Source organism: Bison bison, unplaced genomic scaffold (genome assembly GCF_000754665.1).
Source record: "Bison bison bison isolate TAMUID 2011002044 unplaced genomic scaffold, Bison_UMD1.0 scf7180017864352, whole genome shotgun sequence".
In the NCBI taxonomy this organism is placed as follows: domain Eukaryota; kingdom Metazoa; phylum Chordata; class Mammalia; order Artiodactyla; family Bovidae; genus Bison; species Bison bison.
The window spans coordinates 5,776,869-5,795,217 of record NW_011494924.1 but is presented as its reverse complement, the minus strand read 5'-3'; the positions used below and the strand labels follow the sequence as shown (position 1 = coordinate 5,795,217).

The 18,349-nt window shown below is 42.9% G+C and overlaps 1 protein-coding gene across 7 annotated transcripts; it reads left to right on the top strand.

The window, feature by feature from the left end:
* The first annotated feature begins 337 nt into the window (after positions 1–337).
* Positions 338–12,899, top strand: CLEC5A (C-type lectin domain family 5, member A). Of its 7 annotated transcripts, none has more exons than XM_010854975.1 (7): positions 338–487; positions 982–1,080; positions 2,070–2,129; positions 4,377–4,436; positions 4,807–4,886; positions 9,912–10,018; positions 11,561–12,899. In XM_010854975.1, the coding sequence occupies exons 2-7, from the start codon at positions 1,002–1,004 to the stop codon at positions 11,730–11,732; spliced, it is 558 nt and encodes a 185-aa protein (XP_010853277.1). In that variant the 5' UTR covers positions 338–487; positions 982–1,001; the 3' UTR covers positions 11,733–12,899. The 7 variants fall into 7 exon arrangements, with proteins under 7 accessions (XP_010853277.1, XP_010853275.1, XP_010853276.1 ...); XM_010854973.1 differs by having other exon boundaries at positions 4,750–4,886; XM_010854974.1 differs by having other exon boundaries at positions 4,750–4,886; positions 11,321–12,899.
* The last annotated feature ends 5,450 nt before the right edge of the window (positions 12,900–18,349 follow it).

Here is an 18,349-nt window from a genome sequence, read left to right as displayed (position 1 = left end):
TTCTTAAAATTTTTCTATTTTGACAATTTCAGATTTGCAGAGATGTTGTAAAGAAAGTTCAAATAAATAATTCACAGACACTCTTCACCCAGACTCGTATCTGTTAACATTTTACTACATTTTCTTTCCACTCTATTTCAAGGAGATTCAGACACACAGAACAAGTCGGTATTAAGATATTCCATTTCCTAAATAATTCTACAATCATTCCCCTCTATGAGAACCCCTTTGGCGGGGACCTTCCTCTTTCAGAGGCTACTCCCTTCCCCTCCTAGCCCCTCCCGCTCCTTGGCCAAGAACACTGAACAGGAAGAAGTGTTTGCTCAGGGATGCTGGTGAGACAGAGACTATGTGAGGAAGGAAGGACACTGCCCACACACAAGGAGCCTATTCTCACTGAAAGGGCCTCCACCCGCCACACCAAACACAAGGCCACTGGGAAAGATCCCCACCTGCAGACCAGACCAGCCTTCCAGGGAGACATCAGGTGAGTCTCTGCGTGTCCTCTCTATACAGATTGTTGGCTCTGCTCCCCAGCCAAGGACCTCAGGGACACTTGTCCTGTCTGTCGGACTCCTGGCATAATTTTTTGAAGACAGTGACTTCTGAGAGCTTAGACTGTATAGCCAAGACTACAAATGAAAGGCCCGGGGAGCAAGGCTCATTTCAAGGTTAAGGGTTCTCAAAGTCCAGCAGAGGATTTATTCATCAGACAGAGTTTAAGAGCCACAGATGGGAACAGGATTGAGGCCGAGAGCTAGGGATGGTGGAGGAGAGGCAGCACACCAAGTTCAAAGGTTCACAAGGAGCACAAGCTCCTCCCTGTCTTCTGGGTATGTGCTGGGTCTCCTCCTTGCACCTATCAATGTCATGCCCAGCTTCCCAGCCCCTAAGGGGTGCTCTGAGAGTCTGGCACGCCCCCCGCTGGAAAGAAGCCTTGTCCCAGATTCTGATGGTGACATTCTGCCCTCATGCCCACAGGCCTCCTCATCTCCTGCATCATGAACTGGCATATGATAATCTCTGCGCTTATAGTAGTGGTGCTTAAGATTGTTGGAATGACCTTATTTCTGCTTTATTGTGAGTATCTGATCAACCTCTTACGACAACTAAGATCGTACTGTTCTTGACTCTTCCCTTAGGATGCAGGGTTGAATATAAAGGTTAAATGCTCAAGACTTTCCAGCTGAGGGCAATTGACGGCCCTTCTCATTCCCAGACACACACAATGAACAGGGTTCCTTGGTCTATCTTGGAGATACAAAACAGAGCAGTGTCTGATGATTAGACTTCCACACAAAATTTTTGCCACTAGAGTATTCATTGGGTAATCTGAACTGAAGTACTCTGCAGTGCTTGTTATAGTTGCTAATTTGAAAATACAGCTCCAGTCCAACCCAATGATAAGCTGTGGGACATGCTAAGTCACTTCAGTTGTGTCTGACTCTTTGCAACCCCATGGACTGTGACCCACCAGACTCCTCTGTTCGTGGGGATTCTCTAGCAAGAATATTGGAGTGGATTGCCTCTCCAATGCCCTCCTCCAGGGGATCTTCCCAACCCAGGAATCGAACTCAGGTCTTTTAAGTCCCTTGCATTAGCAGGTAGGTCCTGCCACCTGGAGCTACATTAAGGGTTAATGGGGTTTTACTGGGCAAGATATTTTCCTTTATGTACACAGAGACTAATTCATCCAAATGTTCAGAAAAAGAGGCCTCATATCAAAAGATTTTACCACAGTTGCAGCAAGTAAAATCTTCTCCAGCCTCAGAAGCCTATGGGGAAGATAAATGAGGAAGGAAATATGATTTGGAGGCAACAGTTGGGTAAGAGATATCGACCATATGGCCCAATCTCAAGGTGCAGTTTCTACCACATAAGAGAGCAGGATGAGAATGCGTGAATATATCCACAGGAAACATATGCCCATCTTGGCTGACCTGAGCCAGCGAGCTCAACCTGTCCCACTGATAGGCGCTATGTCCCACCAGCCCCACAGTAACGTCTGTCTGTAGCACTCAATGCACAGCCACCTTTGAGGCTGAGTCAACAGCTGATTTTCTTTGCAGTCCCACAGATTTTTGGTGAAAATAATGCCATCTTCATTCCCACAGAGAGCTCTGCAACAGGTAATGTACATGAAAATAACCTCCTCTCCCCTCTCCAGGTTCCTCTGTGCTTAAGTCTTAGAGACCTTTCTCAAAGCCTCCTTCCCCTAGACATTCTTCTGTAGAATGAGTTCATAAAAAGCTGCTAATTGTTATAAGATGAATGAGTTCCAAAACTCCTATGTACAACATAGTGACTGTAAGTACTAACAGTGTATTGTATGCAAGGAAGTTGCTAGAAGAGTAGATGCTCAATGTTCTCCCGACACACAAAAAAGATGATTATGCGAGGTGATGGAGGAGTTAACTGACCTTATCGTGTTGATAATTTTGCAATAAGTACATGTATGAGATCATCATGTTGTATATTTAAACTTACACAATGTTATGTGTGAATGATATCTCAATAAAGCTGGAAAAGTAAAATAAATGCAGCACACCCAGAAAAACAAATATCTTCCAATTTATTTTCTTACTTTTAGAGATGAGAAACCAAGACTAGACTTGGTGAAATTTCAGATCCTGTTTTCCTCTTGGGAATGAGGATGATTTGTGTATAACTAGTGTAATGTGATGTGAAAGTACTTTATAAACCTTGTCATTTAAAGAATTGTTTAAAGAAACCCATGCCCCACAAAAATCATCAAAAATTATATTCAACACCTTTTTTTGGTGCCAAGCAGTATGCTAGACCAAACACAGAAGGAGATTGAAAACAGGAGAAATTAGTCAACTATCATCTATAAAGCACAAAGTCCAATGCCAGAAGCTATGGGGGATAAAGACATGTCAGGCATGGCTCTCCTTATGAACCCCACCTCCTTTTGAAGCTTTTCCAAGGATCTCCTTCTCACTTGCTCTTAAGACAAACCTATTACTAACCACATCTTTATCAGAAAGATAATTTCTTCTTCATTTTTGTAGCAACTGAGGCACCCAGTAAGTACAGTGAGCCAAAAGGAGGAAACGCTGTAATGCTCATGAAATACATATACAGTTCTGTTCAGTTATAATCCCCAAGTCGATTCTAATGAAAACCAGGTTATGCTATATTACAAAGAGCCTTTGAGCAGGGGACTGAAATAAAAAGTGAATGCTAACTTGCATGTTTTATATATGATTGTAAGTAGCTAATTGGCATCTGGGTAAATTAAACTGGTCTTCAACCACCATGGACAAACAACTGGTCCATTAAGGAAAAGTCTGATTGACCTCTGGAGCCACTGTAACTACACGCTACAACAGCCAGTGTTCCCCAAAAATAATGAGGCCTCTTGGAGGCCTACTGATTCTCCTTTTATGTTAATATAAAGAGATGAATGGACTCTTCTCTGTCCACAGGAAATCTCTGGGGACTCCCCTGGCAGTCCAGTGGTTAAGACTCTGTGCTTCTGCTGAGGGGGTGCATGGATTCAACCCCTGGTCAAGGAAATAAGATCCCATATGCCATGTGGCATAGCCAAAAAATAAAAGAGAAACCTCTAGAATGTCCATCTGCCTCCTTGTCTGCCAACATCTTCTAGTTCTGAATCTTGTTCCAGTTAGCACAGTCCTTAGGGCTGATAATTGTTGATGAGAGAGAGTCAAGAGCTGCCCATCAGGACTATGGGTTTTCACATAGGGTTTAAGGCACCAGCAATGGAGAGAGCAGCAAAGGTGCTCTGTGGAGCCTGGGGAGAAGCACTCCAAACAGCTCTTTGGGGAAAACACTGTAAAAGGTATAGATGAGAAAGAACAGGGAGGTTTCCTTTCTGGTACTGAATGCATCTATTCCTCTTCCTTTCTCCTGCTCTTTTTCTTGGCATTTCACACTGTCAAAAGTATATGTGAGTGTGTGCCAAGTCATTTCAGTCGTGTCCAACTCTTTGCAACCCTATGGACTGTAGCCCACCAGGCTCCTCTGTCCATGGGGATTCTCTAGGCAAGAATACTGGAGTGGCTTGCCGTGCCCTCCTCCAGAGCATCTTCCAAATCCAGGGATCTAACTTGCATCTCTTATATCTCCTGCATTATCAGACGGGTTCTTTACCACTAGAGCCACCTGGGAACCCCGTCAAAGGTATATATGAGACACCAAAAAGACACCTGAGGCAGGTCAAATAATAGTAGTAGTTGGATGGATGTTCCAAAGGGAAAAAACCTGAAAAATTCCAACACAGAGTGGCAAAGAGTCCCTTGTTAATTCCACTGTCCATTCTGGACATCTGCTGTGACATTTGTGTGTCACACCCATCATCCAGCTATCTTCAGGTTTTCTTTTCATTTCAGTCCCACAGATTTTGGGGAATGGCACTGTCAGCTTCACTCCAACAGAGAGCTACGGAACAGGTACAGTGCAAGCTTATAGCCCTCTCCACCTCCAGGTTCTTAGGTAGTGAATTCTTAAAGACTTTTCCCATTGTCTCCTTTCTTATGAAACTGTTTGCCTCAATAGGGCCATAATGACCTTATCATCATTTCCTTCATGTTACAGACAGGGAAACTGGGGCTAGAGTGAATGAAATTTCTTCTTGGATTGAAGAGAATTGTATTGATATAATAATTATAAAGAAACCCACATCTTACTGTCTTATGATTCACTCCCAAGGTGCACATCCAAAATCTCACTAATCTCACCCTCTCTTTTCTTCGATTTCTGTAGTCTGCCCCAAGGGGTGGGATTTTCATCAGGGAAGATGTTTTTTCTTGTCCAAATCAGAATCGTCTTGGAACAAGAGCATGAACTTTTGCAAGGAAAAAGGATCCACGTTGGCCATTGTCAACACGCCAGAGAAACTGGTAAGCCCATGGAATGGTACAGAAAAGCAGCATCCCCTTCACCAGCCTCAGTGGGTGGAGTTGAGTTGATGGGGCAATTTGATTTGTGGAGCAGGGGATGGGTGTTGGGATGGACACGGGGTGGGAAGCTCTTCTCAGTAGCAGTGGGGTGTGTTTCTCGGACCCATCTGAGCTAATGAAATCCGCACTCTATGGTCTCTTCCGTGAGCAGTGTGTTGGGGAGGGGCCAGGACATTTAAAATACAGGGAATCATGCTGATATATGGCAAAACCAATACAATATTGTAAAGTTAAAAAATAAAATAAAATAAATTAAAAAAAATAAAATAAAATACAGGGAATGACTAAATGAGCTGATGTGTATAAAGCTTTTAAAACTATGGAATTCTTCACAGACGTGAGCTGTTAATGTTTGATCCCAATCAGCCTAATAAGTAAGGAAGTTTTTAAATAACAAAATTAGTAATATGCAAAACAAAGAATCAAGTCATAGAATTGGGGTTGCAGTGTGCAATTATGAGAGTAAAAATAGCTCACAGTATATAAAAAAGCTTTATTATCTCTTTTTCATAATAACAATTCTGAGGAGTTATAGTTCTTCATATTTTATATATGGGAAAACTAGGAAACCATCTACAGTCCAATAAAAATTAAATTTTAAGAAGTGAATTTTCATGCTTAAATAAATAGAATAAAATTTAAATATAAAAAATTTGGGCACAGGAAAATAATTTGATCAAGGTCATATACCTAATAAATGATAGCACATGGAATTGAATTGAGATCTCTCTAAGTCCAAAACCCACACTCTAATCAATTTTAGGTCTTCCCATGTGGTACTAGTGGTAAAAAATCTGCCTACTGATGCAGGAGACAGAACCAAGAGCTGTGGGTTCGATCCCTGGGTTGGGAAGATCCCCTGGAGAAGGAAATGGCAACCCACTCCAGTATTCTTGCCTGGAGAATCCCCATGGACACAGGAGCCTGGTGGGCTACAGCCCACGGGGTTGCAAAGAGTCGGACACGACTGAGCAACTGAATTTTAGGCCATAATTTTATTTGCAATTGCTTCTCCTTCAAACCCTAAGTATTCGCTGAGCACTAGACATTGTGCTGCACACAGTATTCTAGCTTCTTTCCGCTCTTCCCTTCACACTTCCTCTAAAAAGTCCCGTAGTGGTGAAGAGTTTATGAGAGCGTCTCTGTGAATCTCAGTAGTAGGTGCCCAACAGTGATCAGGGATGGTGATGATACAGCTCCTCTAGAGCTAAGGACTCAAGTGGGAAGAGAAAAATGCCTTAAAGTAGAAAACCAAGAACAAGACAGAGTGCAGAAAAGAGAAAAAGGAAAGAAGAAAAGAGGAGAATGGGAAAGGAAGTCCATAACCTCTTTTCCTCTACTAAACCCTGAAGAGTTGATGCATCTCAAAAGCCATCCTTGGGACTGTCTGCCAATTACACTTAAACTCATGCTAACCCCAGAACAAGCTCATCACATCAATGGCTTGCTAATGACTCTCATATCCATATCTTCAGTTTCCTTCCCTAGACCAGGAAGAGTATCACATTCCACTTTGATGTCTCAAAACCATGACAAACATACCATGCTTGAAACGAAATCAAATGTATTTTACTCCAACTGCTCCTACTCTTGTATCCCAATACTGGTGAGTCATCATGTCAACCGAAATGGAACACTGACAGTTTTCTGGCACTTCGCCTTTCTGCGTCCCTCCTAAATTAGCTGCTAAGTTCTTTCCCTGCTATCTCCACAGCAAATCATTCAGCTCTCCCCTGGATTTCTTTGGGATTCTTCTAATTTCTTTCCTTGCCCCTAGTTTTGCCGCTTCTTACCTATCCTCCACAGATCTGACTTACTAATTGCTCTAAGGCTCTAAACTGTGCCATTTTCCAAAATGAAGTGAGTTAAAGTCCAGTTTCCCTAACATGACATGCAAGCCTTGTATGGTCCAGCCTCTGCCTTCTCTCCAATCCTGTCTCTGAACCCACCTCCCTCCTATTTCTGCACCAATAGAATTCAGCATCTTGTAGTTCCACAGATGCTCCAGCCTGTGGCGCTAGTGGTAAAGAACCCGTCTGCCAAAGCAGGAAATGAAGAGGAGCGGGCTTCATCCCTGGGTTGGGAAGATCCCCTGAAGGAGGAAATGGAAACCTCCTCCAGTATTCTTGCCTGGAGAATCCAATGGACAGAGGAGCCTGACAGGCTACGGCCAATGGGGTTGGTCACAAAAAGTCGGACACAACTGAAGCGACTGAGCACGCATGCACACTCTGCAGTCTGCCTGTGATCTAATGCTTCCTTTTCCAGGAAGTCCAATCCTGACCACCCCACGACAACCCCCCACCCCCCACTCCCCCCCACACACCCCGCTCCTAGCACTTGCCTTACAATAACTATCTCCCCAAATCCATCTCACATATTACCTCATCTACAGCCTTTATATAGACCCCGAAATCCAGGTAGAATTATTCACTTCCTCCTTTCTCCCTGGGCATGCATGCGTGCTAAGTTGCTTCAGTCACATCTGACTCTATGAGACCCCATGGACTGCAGCCCGCCAGGCCCCTCTGTCCATGGGATTCTCCAGGCAAGAATAGTGGAGTGGGTTGCCATGCCCTCCTCCAGGGGATCTTCCTGACCCAAGGATCCAACCCACATCTCCTGTGGCTCCTGCATTGCAGGTGGATTCTTTACCTCTGAGCCACGGGGGAAGCCCTCCTGGTCCATATCTAATACAGATTTCCTAAAAGCATTACACCTGGGATACCCTACTATGCTGGTCAACTCATCTACCTTCTCTTATTAGATCTGTGGATTTTCAACATGTTGGGATAACTGAGGCTTTAAAAATCGTGATGAAATCTATTCATTTCTTTACAGAAACATTACATAAGCACAATATTTTTAATGACATTCCAGCGGTTTTATAGATCCCTGTAGAAACCATCCCTGCTTCCAGCAAGAGAAAGAAGGGTTAAGAACCCTTGTTTTAGACCATGGGTCAGCAGACATTTTTAAAAACATAGATGGTATATATTTTACATTTTTCAGGTCCTATGTTCTCTGTCACAACTCCTTAATAGTGTCATCATTGTTCAAAAGCAGCTATACACCATATGTATCAAATTGCCACGGCCTGTTCCATTAAAACCTTGTTTATAAAAATTTGCTCCGGTCTGAATTTGACCCACTGCCCATATCTTGCCAACCCATTTTAGATCATATATATTTTTTAATAGAAATTTATTTATTTTAATTGGAGGCTAATTACTTTACAATATTGTATTGGTTTTGCCATACATCAACATGAATCCACGATGGGTGTACACATGTTCCCCATCCTGGACCCCACTTCCACCCTCCCTCCCCGTACCATCCCTCTGGGTCATCCCAGTGCACCAGCCCCGAGCATCATGTATCATGCCATTCTCCCAAATCATCCCACCCTCGCCCTCTCCCAAAGAGTCCAAAAGACTGTTCTATACATAGATCATATATATATATATATATATATTTTTTTTTTTAAGAAGCAAATTTATTTCTGTATCTCCAACCTAATACAATGCCTGGCACACAACAGATACTAAAAAAAAAAAAAAGTTTCCTAAATGAGTAAATATGGTAATCAAGCTTTAAAAATAATGAAGTATTTCATGGAAGAAAAATATTAGGAAAGGAGGAATAAAGGCAATAACCATGGGGATGGAGAGAATACTTAAGTGGGCTTGGATAGCCACTGATAATGGGAGGAATGTGAAGAATACAGGAGAGTCCAGGGGACTCCCAGGTTTCTGGCCAGAGTGATTAGTGACCCATTAATTTAATGCAGAAAGTAAGGTGTCTAAGGTCAGTGTCATTTTAGCAGGCACTCAGTCAGTTCAGTTCAGTTCAGTCGCTCAGTTGTGCCCAACTTTTTGCGACCTTGTGGACTGCAGCACGCCAGGCCTCCCTGTCCATCACCAACTCCTGGAGTTTACCCAAACTCATGTCCTTTGAGTCAGTGATGCCATCCAACCGTCTCATCCTCTGTCGTCCCCTTCTCTTCCTGCCCTCAACCTTTCCCAGCGTCAGAGTCTTTTCCAATGAGTCAGTTCTTCGCATCAGGTGGCCAAAGTATTGGAGTTTCAGTTTCAACATCAGTCCTTCCAATGAACACTCAAGACTGATCTCCTTTAGGATGGACTGGTTGGATCTCCTTGCAGTCTAAGGGACTCTCAAAAGTCTTCTCCAACACCACAGTTCAAAAGCATCAATTCTTCAGTGCTCAGCTTTCTTTATAGTCCAGCTCTCACATCCATACATGACTACTGGAAAAACCATAGCCTTGACTAGACAGAACTTTGTTGGCAACTGATTATTTCTCATGGCATTATCGGCTTTGGCAACATACTTTCAAATCTCCCTGTTTTCCCTTGCCAAGTATTCAAGGAATTTATTTGATCCAGTCTTGCTGCTGCTGCTGCTAAGTCACTTCAGTCCTGTCTGACTCTGTGCGACCCTATGAACAGCAGCCCGTCAGGCTCCTCTGTCCACAGGATTCTCCAGGCAAGAATACTGGAGTGGGTTGCCATTTCCTTCTCCAAGATGATCCGGTCTTATTTGGAATGTAAAACTTCTGGCAATGAAAACATTCTTATGCAGAGTAGATCAAAGAAAGTTGTATTTGAAATTATCCTTTTTTAGATGGCATAGTCCCCTCCTCCTTCATTTCAAAGCATCAGCATCACCTGGGAATTTGCTAGGAATGCAAATTCTTGGTCCCTTACACCAGACTTACTAAACCAGAGCCCAGCAATCTATGTTTTCACAAGACCTCCACATGATTTTGATGCTCTGGGTAAAATGAGAATCACTTCTCTAGGGCTGGTGGGCAGTGCCAGGGATAGCCAGTCCTGGAGTCCTTTATTTGTTCCCAGAATCAGATATAATCATGAGTCCATTGGCACAAAGGAAGCAGCAGAAAAGAACTTTTTGCTGATTGTTTTATCTCTTTTTAATTTCTAGAAATTTCTCCAGGACATAACTGGTGCTGAGAAGTATTTTATTGGCTTATTATACCAGCCTGTAGAGAAAACGTGGCACTGGATCAACAACGCTAAGTTTAACGGCAAGTACGTGGACAGCTCACATTTTTCTGGGATCCTAGCTGCTTCTAGAGACTAGACCCAAGACTCAATGCGTTTGCCCTGGAACAGCACAAAGGCTGAGAATAGCTGCATGTTCTCCTCCTCTCCTGTATTCCAACCCACTTATCCCCAGAGACACATTTTTAGGGTAAATTTTTTTACTATGGAAAATATCAAATATTTCTGCATAGAGAGAACTGTTCATTCAACAAATTATTTTGTTCAAATCAAGATCCAAACAAATCCACATACATATCATGTTTGATATATCTCATAAGTATCTTTTAACCCAGAGATCACATTTTTTTAACTAAGTTCTTACAAGTTCCCCAGATGTGGCTTCTCTATCTAAAGAAGGGTTATTATAAATAAGTTGTCTATGCCTTAAAGCTACTAAACTTTAACTCCCAAGATCTATGTCCTATGTATTATTCCATGGCCATAGTCATGGTGGGGAACATGACACTCCCAGTGGACCTATGAAAACGGTGAGTCAGATAGAAAGCAAGTCAGTTCCCCAGACTGGAACCAGCTGCTCGCAGAGAGGAGTAAGTAAACATAGCCCTTGCTAAGCACTTTACACATCATTCCTGGTAGCATTCGCAATGATGCTATTAGGAAAAGCTTTTGTTGATTCCCACTTAACAGACAGCTGAATTGAGGACGAGAGACTTAGAAATGTGTTGAATATCACAAAGCGAGGGTGTGGTAGAGCTGCAGTTTGACCCTGCAGCCACTTGGCTCCAAAACTTATGACCTTCCCATGAAACCACACTCTGTCCTGTCAGACTGAAAGACAGTTAAAAGAGGTATGAAAAGACTAACCAAGTTTTTCATAAAGCCAGCTGGTGTCCAGGAAAGGAAGAGATATCTCCTTCCTCCTTCTCCTCTTGGGCCTCCTGTTGAAAACATAGGGCCTCCAGCACTAAAACATTATGTCTGGGAGAAAAGGGGACAAACAACCTATGAGGTGTTTCTAACCAAACAGAGTGAGTTAATCCAAGACAACGAGTCCGTAAAAGCTCACAGGAGAGCTAACGGGAAAGCATCAGTTTTTGAGCTGGATTTGGGGATGCTGCTGCTGCTAAGTCGCTTCAGTCATGTCCGACTCTGTGAGACCCCATAGACGGCAGCCCACCATGCTCCTCTGTCCCTAGGACTCTCCAGGCAAGAATACTGGAGTGGGTTGCCATTTCCTTCTCCATGGGCATGCTGAGGGGGTACCAGAACCAGGAAAAGGCAGGGCTGAAAAGACAGGCCTTAACCATGCTTTCTTTTCTCAACTAGCATTACCAATCAGGGTCAGAATTTCCACTGCGTGACCATAGGCCTAACAAAGACATATGATGCTGTTTCATGTGACATCACCTACCGCTGGATCTGTGAGAAGAAGGCCCAATGATGAAGTTCTCTGTGGCCTCCGACAAGAACAACAAATATACAACAGAGACAGCAAAACAGCATATTGGCAATTGGGACTGATCTGGGAGATACAAAACATCAAATTTCTATGTTGGTCTTCCACAGGTCACTGGAGAACCCCCTAATAGCTCCTCAGTGCCAAAGTACCAGGCCCTCCACAAATATACTTGCAGACGCACAGCTGAGGCAAGCTCCTCATTCTGAATCAGCAACTCCCCAAGACCCTATTTCCGGTGAGAGTCACACCCATGGCTTTGGATCTACACGGGTCAACTGATCAAATGACCTCTTTATCCATCTGGCTACTACTAGAGGTTCTTGGCTATTGGGGGAAATCAGCTTCTGCATTCCACTTTGGGGGACTGGATACTATTAATATTACCAGGAGACAGACTCAGTTTGATGGAGACAACTGGTTGATACAGAGATGAGGTCTGCTTTTATAGAACCAAGTATTTCTGACTGATCAACAGGCTTTGTTTTGTCCTCAGAGCACATGACCATACTACCAGGGAGAAACTGCACACTGAGCAGGTGTGAACGTTATTTAAAGAATAGCAAGAGTAGAAGAGGGATAAACTCAGCTTCTGGAGCTCACTTTTGTTCCCAAGAGACCCCTGTTCTCATACCCTCCAGCCTACCTGGGGAGGGACAGCAGAGGCCCTCTTCAATCTGCTTTGAGGCCAGGCCTAGGAATGGTCTTGAAAGCTAAGCTAGGACCAGAGATACTACTGTTCATGAGAATGGAGAGGGAGCTGGGCAGGGCAGGAATCTGCTAGGAAACCTCTCTGAAGACTACTTAACACCCAGGATGATCACACTTCAGAGAACCGAATCTCTGTTCTTCAGCAAAGTCCTAAAGAAATAAGCTAAATATTTCCTTGGTCTTGGCCTGAATCTCCATTTTAATGGGTTTTGATGACCTGTTGGTTGAGTGTATATTAAGAATTTGGTATAGTTCCTTGAGTCCCAGTAGTCATAATATATTCCTGCCTGCAGTTGTAGACAGATCATGCTGCCAGGTACAATCTACTCACCCCAAAGACACCAGCACTGGTTGGTACCACACTGACCCAGGACTGGTCCAGCTGACCACAGAGTAGAAAAAGGGGAGGACTGCTCAAGGAGACATTGGATGGAGGCAAGTTGTGGGCATTTGGTAGAAAGGGAACTCCAGGGACACAGGAAAGCCATATGCAGGAGGAAAAAGAGCTCATTTGGCCATACTGAAAGAAAGGCAAGTAAAAGGTAGAAAAGTCTTGTGGGCATCCTGTCTGTCCTCTGTACTTACAGGAAGACATCATCTACAGACCCTTCTCAGTACATGGGAAAGAGAAAAGAAATACGTATGTGTTTTAATTTAACAAGAATTAAGCCATAAGAACAGACTCATTGGAAAAGACCCTGATGCTGGGAAAGATTGAGGCAGGAGGAGAAGGGGACAACAGAGGATGAGATGGTTGGATGGCATCACTGACTCAATGGACATGAGTTTGAGCAAGCTCCAGGAGCTGGTGATGGACCCAGAAGCCTGGCGTGCTGCAGTCCATGGGGTCGCAAAGAGTCAGACACAACTGAGTGACTGAACTGACTGACTGAAGCTATAAGGGAAGTCTGCATAAAACTACTAGAAATTATAGTCACCCAAGTAAAGAGATCACCATTTATGTCTAATAAAAATGTACTACAATGATTGTGAACATCACTTTATGTATGTCGGATTAAATTGATGACAGTTTTATATTTTATTACAACACTAAGCTCTGTTTCTATATTCCTATGCTTCCCAGTTTGGGATTAATTAGCATGGCCACTTACAATGTTTAAAAATGAGATTAATACATTATGTGTTAGAACTTGCTTAAAGGAAGTTATTAGAAGCATTGGGCTGGCCAAAAAGTTTTCATTCAGAGTTTATCCCAAATGAATTTTTGGCCAGCCCAACAATTTGCATCTTGGTGGAGTGGATGTTGGAATGATATTAGAACTCAATGGAGATACAAGCTCTCTGATGGTGTCCGTGACAAGCAAGTGCTACAGGGAAGGAAGGCAGAGGTTGAAAGTGTGGTAAAGGAAAGAATGAACAGAATTCTGAGCTAAGGTAAGCCCCAGGATTCAGACAGCAAAAGGAAAACCACAACCCTTCTGTTTGGCAAAGGGAGAACTGAGGTTGCCACACTTCCTGTTTTATGACAGAATAAGTCACAGGCTTTTATAGTCAGAAAATGTAGACACTGAGTGGTTTCCCTGGTGGGCGGCTCAATTTTTCCCCAAGATGAGGCGGTACTTCCGCACAAGTTCTAACCATAGGGAGCTGGGATGGGGCTGTTGGTGAGGGGAGCTGGAAGCAAATATGTGGACTTTGGTTTAAGTTCATTACTAGAGAATGGGCTTCCCTGGTAGCTCAGACAGTAAAGAATCCAGCTGCATGTACAAGACCCAGGTTCGATCCCTGGGTCAGGAAGATTCCCTGGAGAAGGAAATGGCAACCCACTCCAGTATTTTTGCCTGAAGAATTCCATGGACAGAGGAACCTGGCAGGCTACAGTCCATTGGGGCCCAAAGAGTCAGACATGACTGAGTGACTTTCACTTTCACTGGAGACTGTGGGGAGGGTTCCTGAATCCTTAGAAGAGTAAGTAACTGTAGCCTTATCGGGAAGCAGTGGTATTATTTTCTTAAAAAGCAATGGAAATTTAATAAACTATTGGATTAGAGTTTTGATTCTGCATCCAATATGATATGTGAATCCGTATGGATTTCTTACTCATTCTGTGCCTTGATTCCCTTACCTATTACCTGAAGCAGTAATACCTGGCTCACAAAACCCTTTTAGATATATACGAAATAATATCCACACTGTGTGTGTATTTCAACATCAATACACAATGAGGGACACACACTGTGGAAGATTTTAAGTTGAGATCTTCATCCAAGAAGTGGCTCTTTAATTTGCAAGAAGCTGAATGTAGGCAAGACACCATTTCTCACAACCTGTCTATTCCTTTACAATATGGGAATAAAAACATGCCCAAGTCAGGGAAAGGTGGCTCAACATTTCTGTAGCCCCCTGGACATCAATGCCATGCTTTCCTTGTCTCTGGCTTACACACAAATTCCTCTTCCTGTCTGTGTGACCTACTGGTCCCATGAGTAAAGTCACTGATCCTCTTGTCCTCAATGTTGACAAATCAACATGGATGGATGGATGGATGACTGAAGGCATCAGGTATAGGCAGCCTTTGCCCATTGTCCCTGCTGCCAACCCCCCACTTCCAGAAGCCTTTGTCTTCAGGTTAGTCCTACTTCACCTGCTGAGTTTCTCACAGCACAGACCAAGTAACAATGCAGTAGAAGTCTTAGCTCTCCTCTACGTTCCCCTCACCTCTGACTGATGTGGTGATTTAGGATTCACCAAAGTCTCCTGCAGTGGGTCCTCAAACTTCCTTCAGACCATCTTCACTACCAGCCATGAGTCTGAGGCAGCAGAGGTATTTGAATATCTCCAAAGCTACAGTTCATGGTCAATGTCTCTCAACTGCAGGTACAAAGAACTGAATCAATCACACTGCTTCATTTACAAGGCACTCCCACCCTTCGTACATACAAGATCTTCTTCTATGTGCATATAACTTCAGGGGACCTCTGGGTGCACAGCATCCTTAGAGGAAGTACGTGTCAAGTACAGCACAAAGACCTGGGTAACATTCAAAGAAGAAGCTGAAAATACAGAAGATTTTTATGATATTCCCTGAGTTTTAGAGCTATCAAGAAAGTGTTATGAGAACTTCTCTTGTGAGATCATCAAAGTCATCAATAACCTACACATAGTGAAATCCAGTGGTCATCTTACTCGACCTCTCAGGACAATATGACGTAGTATATCAAGACGTCACTCTTCTTGTTTACCTACCGTTGTGCTGGCCATTACCCAGTCTCCCTCACTGACTCCTATTCATTAGTTGGTCCCTAAATATTGAAAACTCAGGGCCCAGTCATATGCATTATTATTCTCTTTATCTGTGCTTCACCCCTTGGCCAATCAGTTATTCTCATAGCTTTAAATACCACCTACACTCACTCTTGGACTTCCCTGATAGCTCAGTTGGTAAAGAATCCACCTGTAGAGCAGGAGACGCTGGTTCAATTGCTGGATCAGGAAGATCCACTGTAGAAGGGATAGGCTACCCACTCCAGTATTCTTTGACTTCCCTTGTGGCTCAGCTGTTAAAGAATTCACCTGCTGGAGACCTGGGTTCCATCCCTGGGTTCATGGAAGAGTTGATGTTTATGAACTGTGGTGCTGGAGAAGACTCTTGAGAGTCCCTTGGACTACAAGGAGATCAAACCAGTCAATCCTGAAGGAAATCAGTCCTGAATATTCACTGGAAGGACTGATGTTGAAGCTGAAGTTCCAATGCTTTGGCCACCTGATGAGAACTGACTCATTGGAAAAGACCCTGATGCTGGGAAAGATTGAACACAGGAGGAGAAGGGGATGACAGAGGATGAGATGGTTGGATGGCATCACCAACTCAATGGACATGAGTTTGAGCAAGCTCCCAGGATTGGTGATGGACAGGGAAGCTTGGTGTGCTGCAGTCCATGGGGTAGCAAAGAGTCAGACATGACTGAGCAACTGAACTGAACTGAACTGAACATTCACTCTCAAATTTATGTATACAGCCTGAAGTTCCCTGAACTCCAGGGTATTATGTCTGTCCCCTCAACATGTTCTCTTAGACATTTAATATTAGACATCTCACACTTAATTTGTTCATAATCGAGCTCTTGATATTCCCCCTAAACTGGCTCATTCCATGGTACCATCTCAGTTAACAGAATTTCATCTCAGTTAATACAATTTTATTCTTCTAGCTTTTTAGACCCCCCCCCCAAAAAAATGTATAGTCACTAACTCATCTCTTTTTTCATATCAAATCCAAACAAATGCTGTTGTCTATAGATTGATATAAATAAGATGATACTATATTAGATTAGTTATGTATAAAATATAGTCTTCAGAAACAGACTTTACTGCCATCACCTTCATCCAAAAGATTATCACCTGTTGCATAGGTTATTGTAAAAGTCTCTATGGCTAATTAGACAATCATTTAAAATATTCACTCTCTTCATCCCTGTCAAAGCAAAACTTGCCCTGGACAACATTAAATAGGCAAAGAAGACTATTCAAGGTTATCACAACAGGAAAGGGAACCCATGCCTGCACTATCTTCACTCAAAGAGTGGGAGAGTTTGTAACCACAGAAATGAACTACTGGAAAAGTACTGAAGGACTTTAGCCAGGACAGGTTGATCAATACATGTTGAGCACACTGAGTTTTCCTGAGTTTGTAAAAGGTGTTCTTCTGTGATGAGTCCATCTCTGCTTGCTATCTGGTATCCATCAAAGTCAGGCTCATCCCCTCCAACAGAGACTGGGAATAAGGGCACTTTCTTCCTTGATGATCATGTTTCAAAGGTGTGGCTCCCAAGTCCCAAGAAAATCCTCCTTGGGATATAAAACTGGCAGCAGGTTTTTTAAATAGTTTACATCTCAAAGGAACAGAAAAAGATTTTACAATTCCAAGTGTTCTAATGCAAATGCCAGGGGCCTAGAGTCAGGAATAAGCCCAGCTTAAGTTTAGTCAAGCCAAGAGAAACATTAAGGACATCTTGGTAAACCTCTGCCTCACCTCATGTCCTCCAGCAGCACATTATCCACACTTTGATTCTGGATTTTTTCCCATGTAACTGGCTTTGAACAATGCAATGAGACTGAAGATTCAGTATGCCAGATCTGAGCCCAGGTCCTAAGAGGCCGCTAGTGTTTTCACCTGGGCTTTCTTGTGTTCTGCCATCATTATAGGAAAAACATGCCCAGGTGAGTCTGCTGGGCCCAGAAAGAGGAAAGATACCCCAGTTGCAACATCAGTGGAGAGCCAGCCATAAACCAGCTGACTACCATCCAATTCTTAGACTCATAGATAAGCCCTCCTGATTAGCAGAGCCACCAGCTAAGCCGAGCCTTGAGAAGTTGAAACCCTAATGCATGAAATTAGAAGCTTACTGTTGTAGGTCACTGGAGCTTTGTGTGTGTGCCTTATACAGCAAAAGTTAGTGGATCTCCCTCCTTCTTTCTTCCTGCCCTTCAATTAATTGCCTACCCAGGAGTCAGAATAATCTTGTTAAAGTATTAGGCAGATTCTGTCACTATTCTTCAATACCCTGCAACAGTTTTCCCCTTCACTCCTAAAAAAAAACAAACGTCTCTAAAAGACTTACAAGGCTGTACATGATCTAAATCTCCATTACCTCTCTGATTTCATTTTCTCTTACTCATCTTGGCTTACTCCATTCCAGCATGTTGCATATGCCTTACCTGGGTTCTCTCTGCTTATTGTTTGCATGCCTGGAATGTTCTTTAACTAATGTCTACATGACTCACTACTTCACCTCTTTCAAACTTTTCCTAACAACCTTTATTAAAATTTCAGCACTCTCCCAACAGATAGCTCCTTTCATTCCTATTTCACTTTTCCTCATAGTACTTTTCCACCATCTAATGTACAATATTTGCCAATTTTACAAAGATATAATTCACATACCATAAAGCTCACACATTTAAAATATACAATTCCAATTGGGGGGTATACTTACACAAATATATGCACCCATACAAGGGTAAGAAATTCAATTAGTACATGTCTTAAGACGTAAGAGGAATGCATTTATTAACTTTTTCATAGGCATACATATGTATGATTACAAAAATAATAACAAAAATATTGAAGGGCATAGAGTGAAAAGTCTTGATCCCCTCCTCATTCTATCTGCCAATTCTCACTACTATAATCCAACTGGAAACCATCTATTAGGTTTTTCTGATGG

Excerpts from the sequence above, each read along its gene's own strand:
- CLEC5A (XM_010854973.1), top strand. The coding sequence starts at position 1,002 with ATGAACTGGCATATGATAATCTCTGCGCTTATAGTAGTGGTGCTTAAG. Across the intron at positions 2,130-4,376 it reads CACAGAGAGCTCTGCAACAG|TCCCACAGATTTTGGGGAAT; the intron begins GTAATGTACATG and ends TTTTCATTTCAG. Across the intron at positions 4,887-9,911 it reads TCAACACGCCAGAGAAACTG|AAATTTCTCCAGGACATAAC; the intron begins GTAAGCCCATGG and ends TTTAATTTCTAG.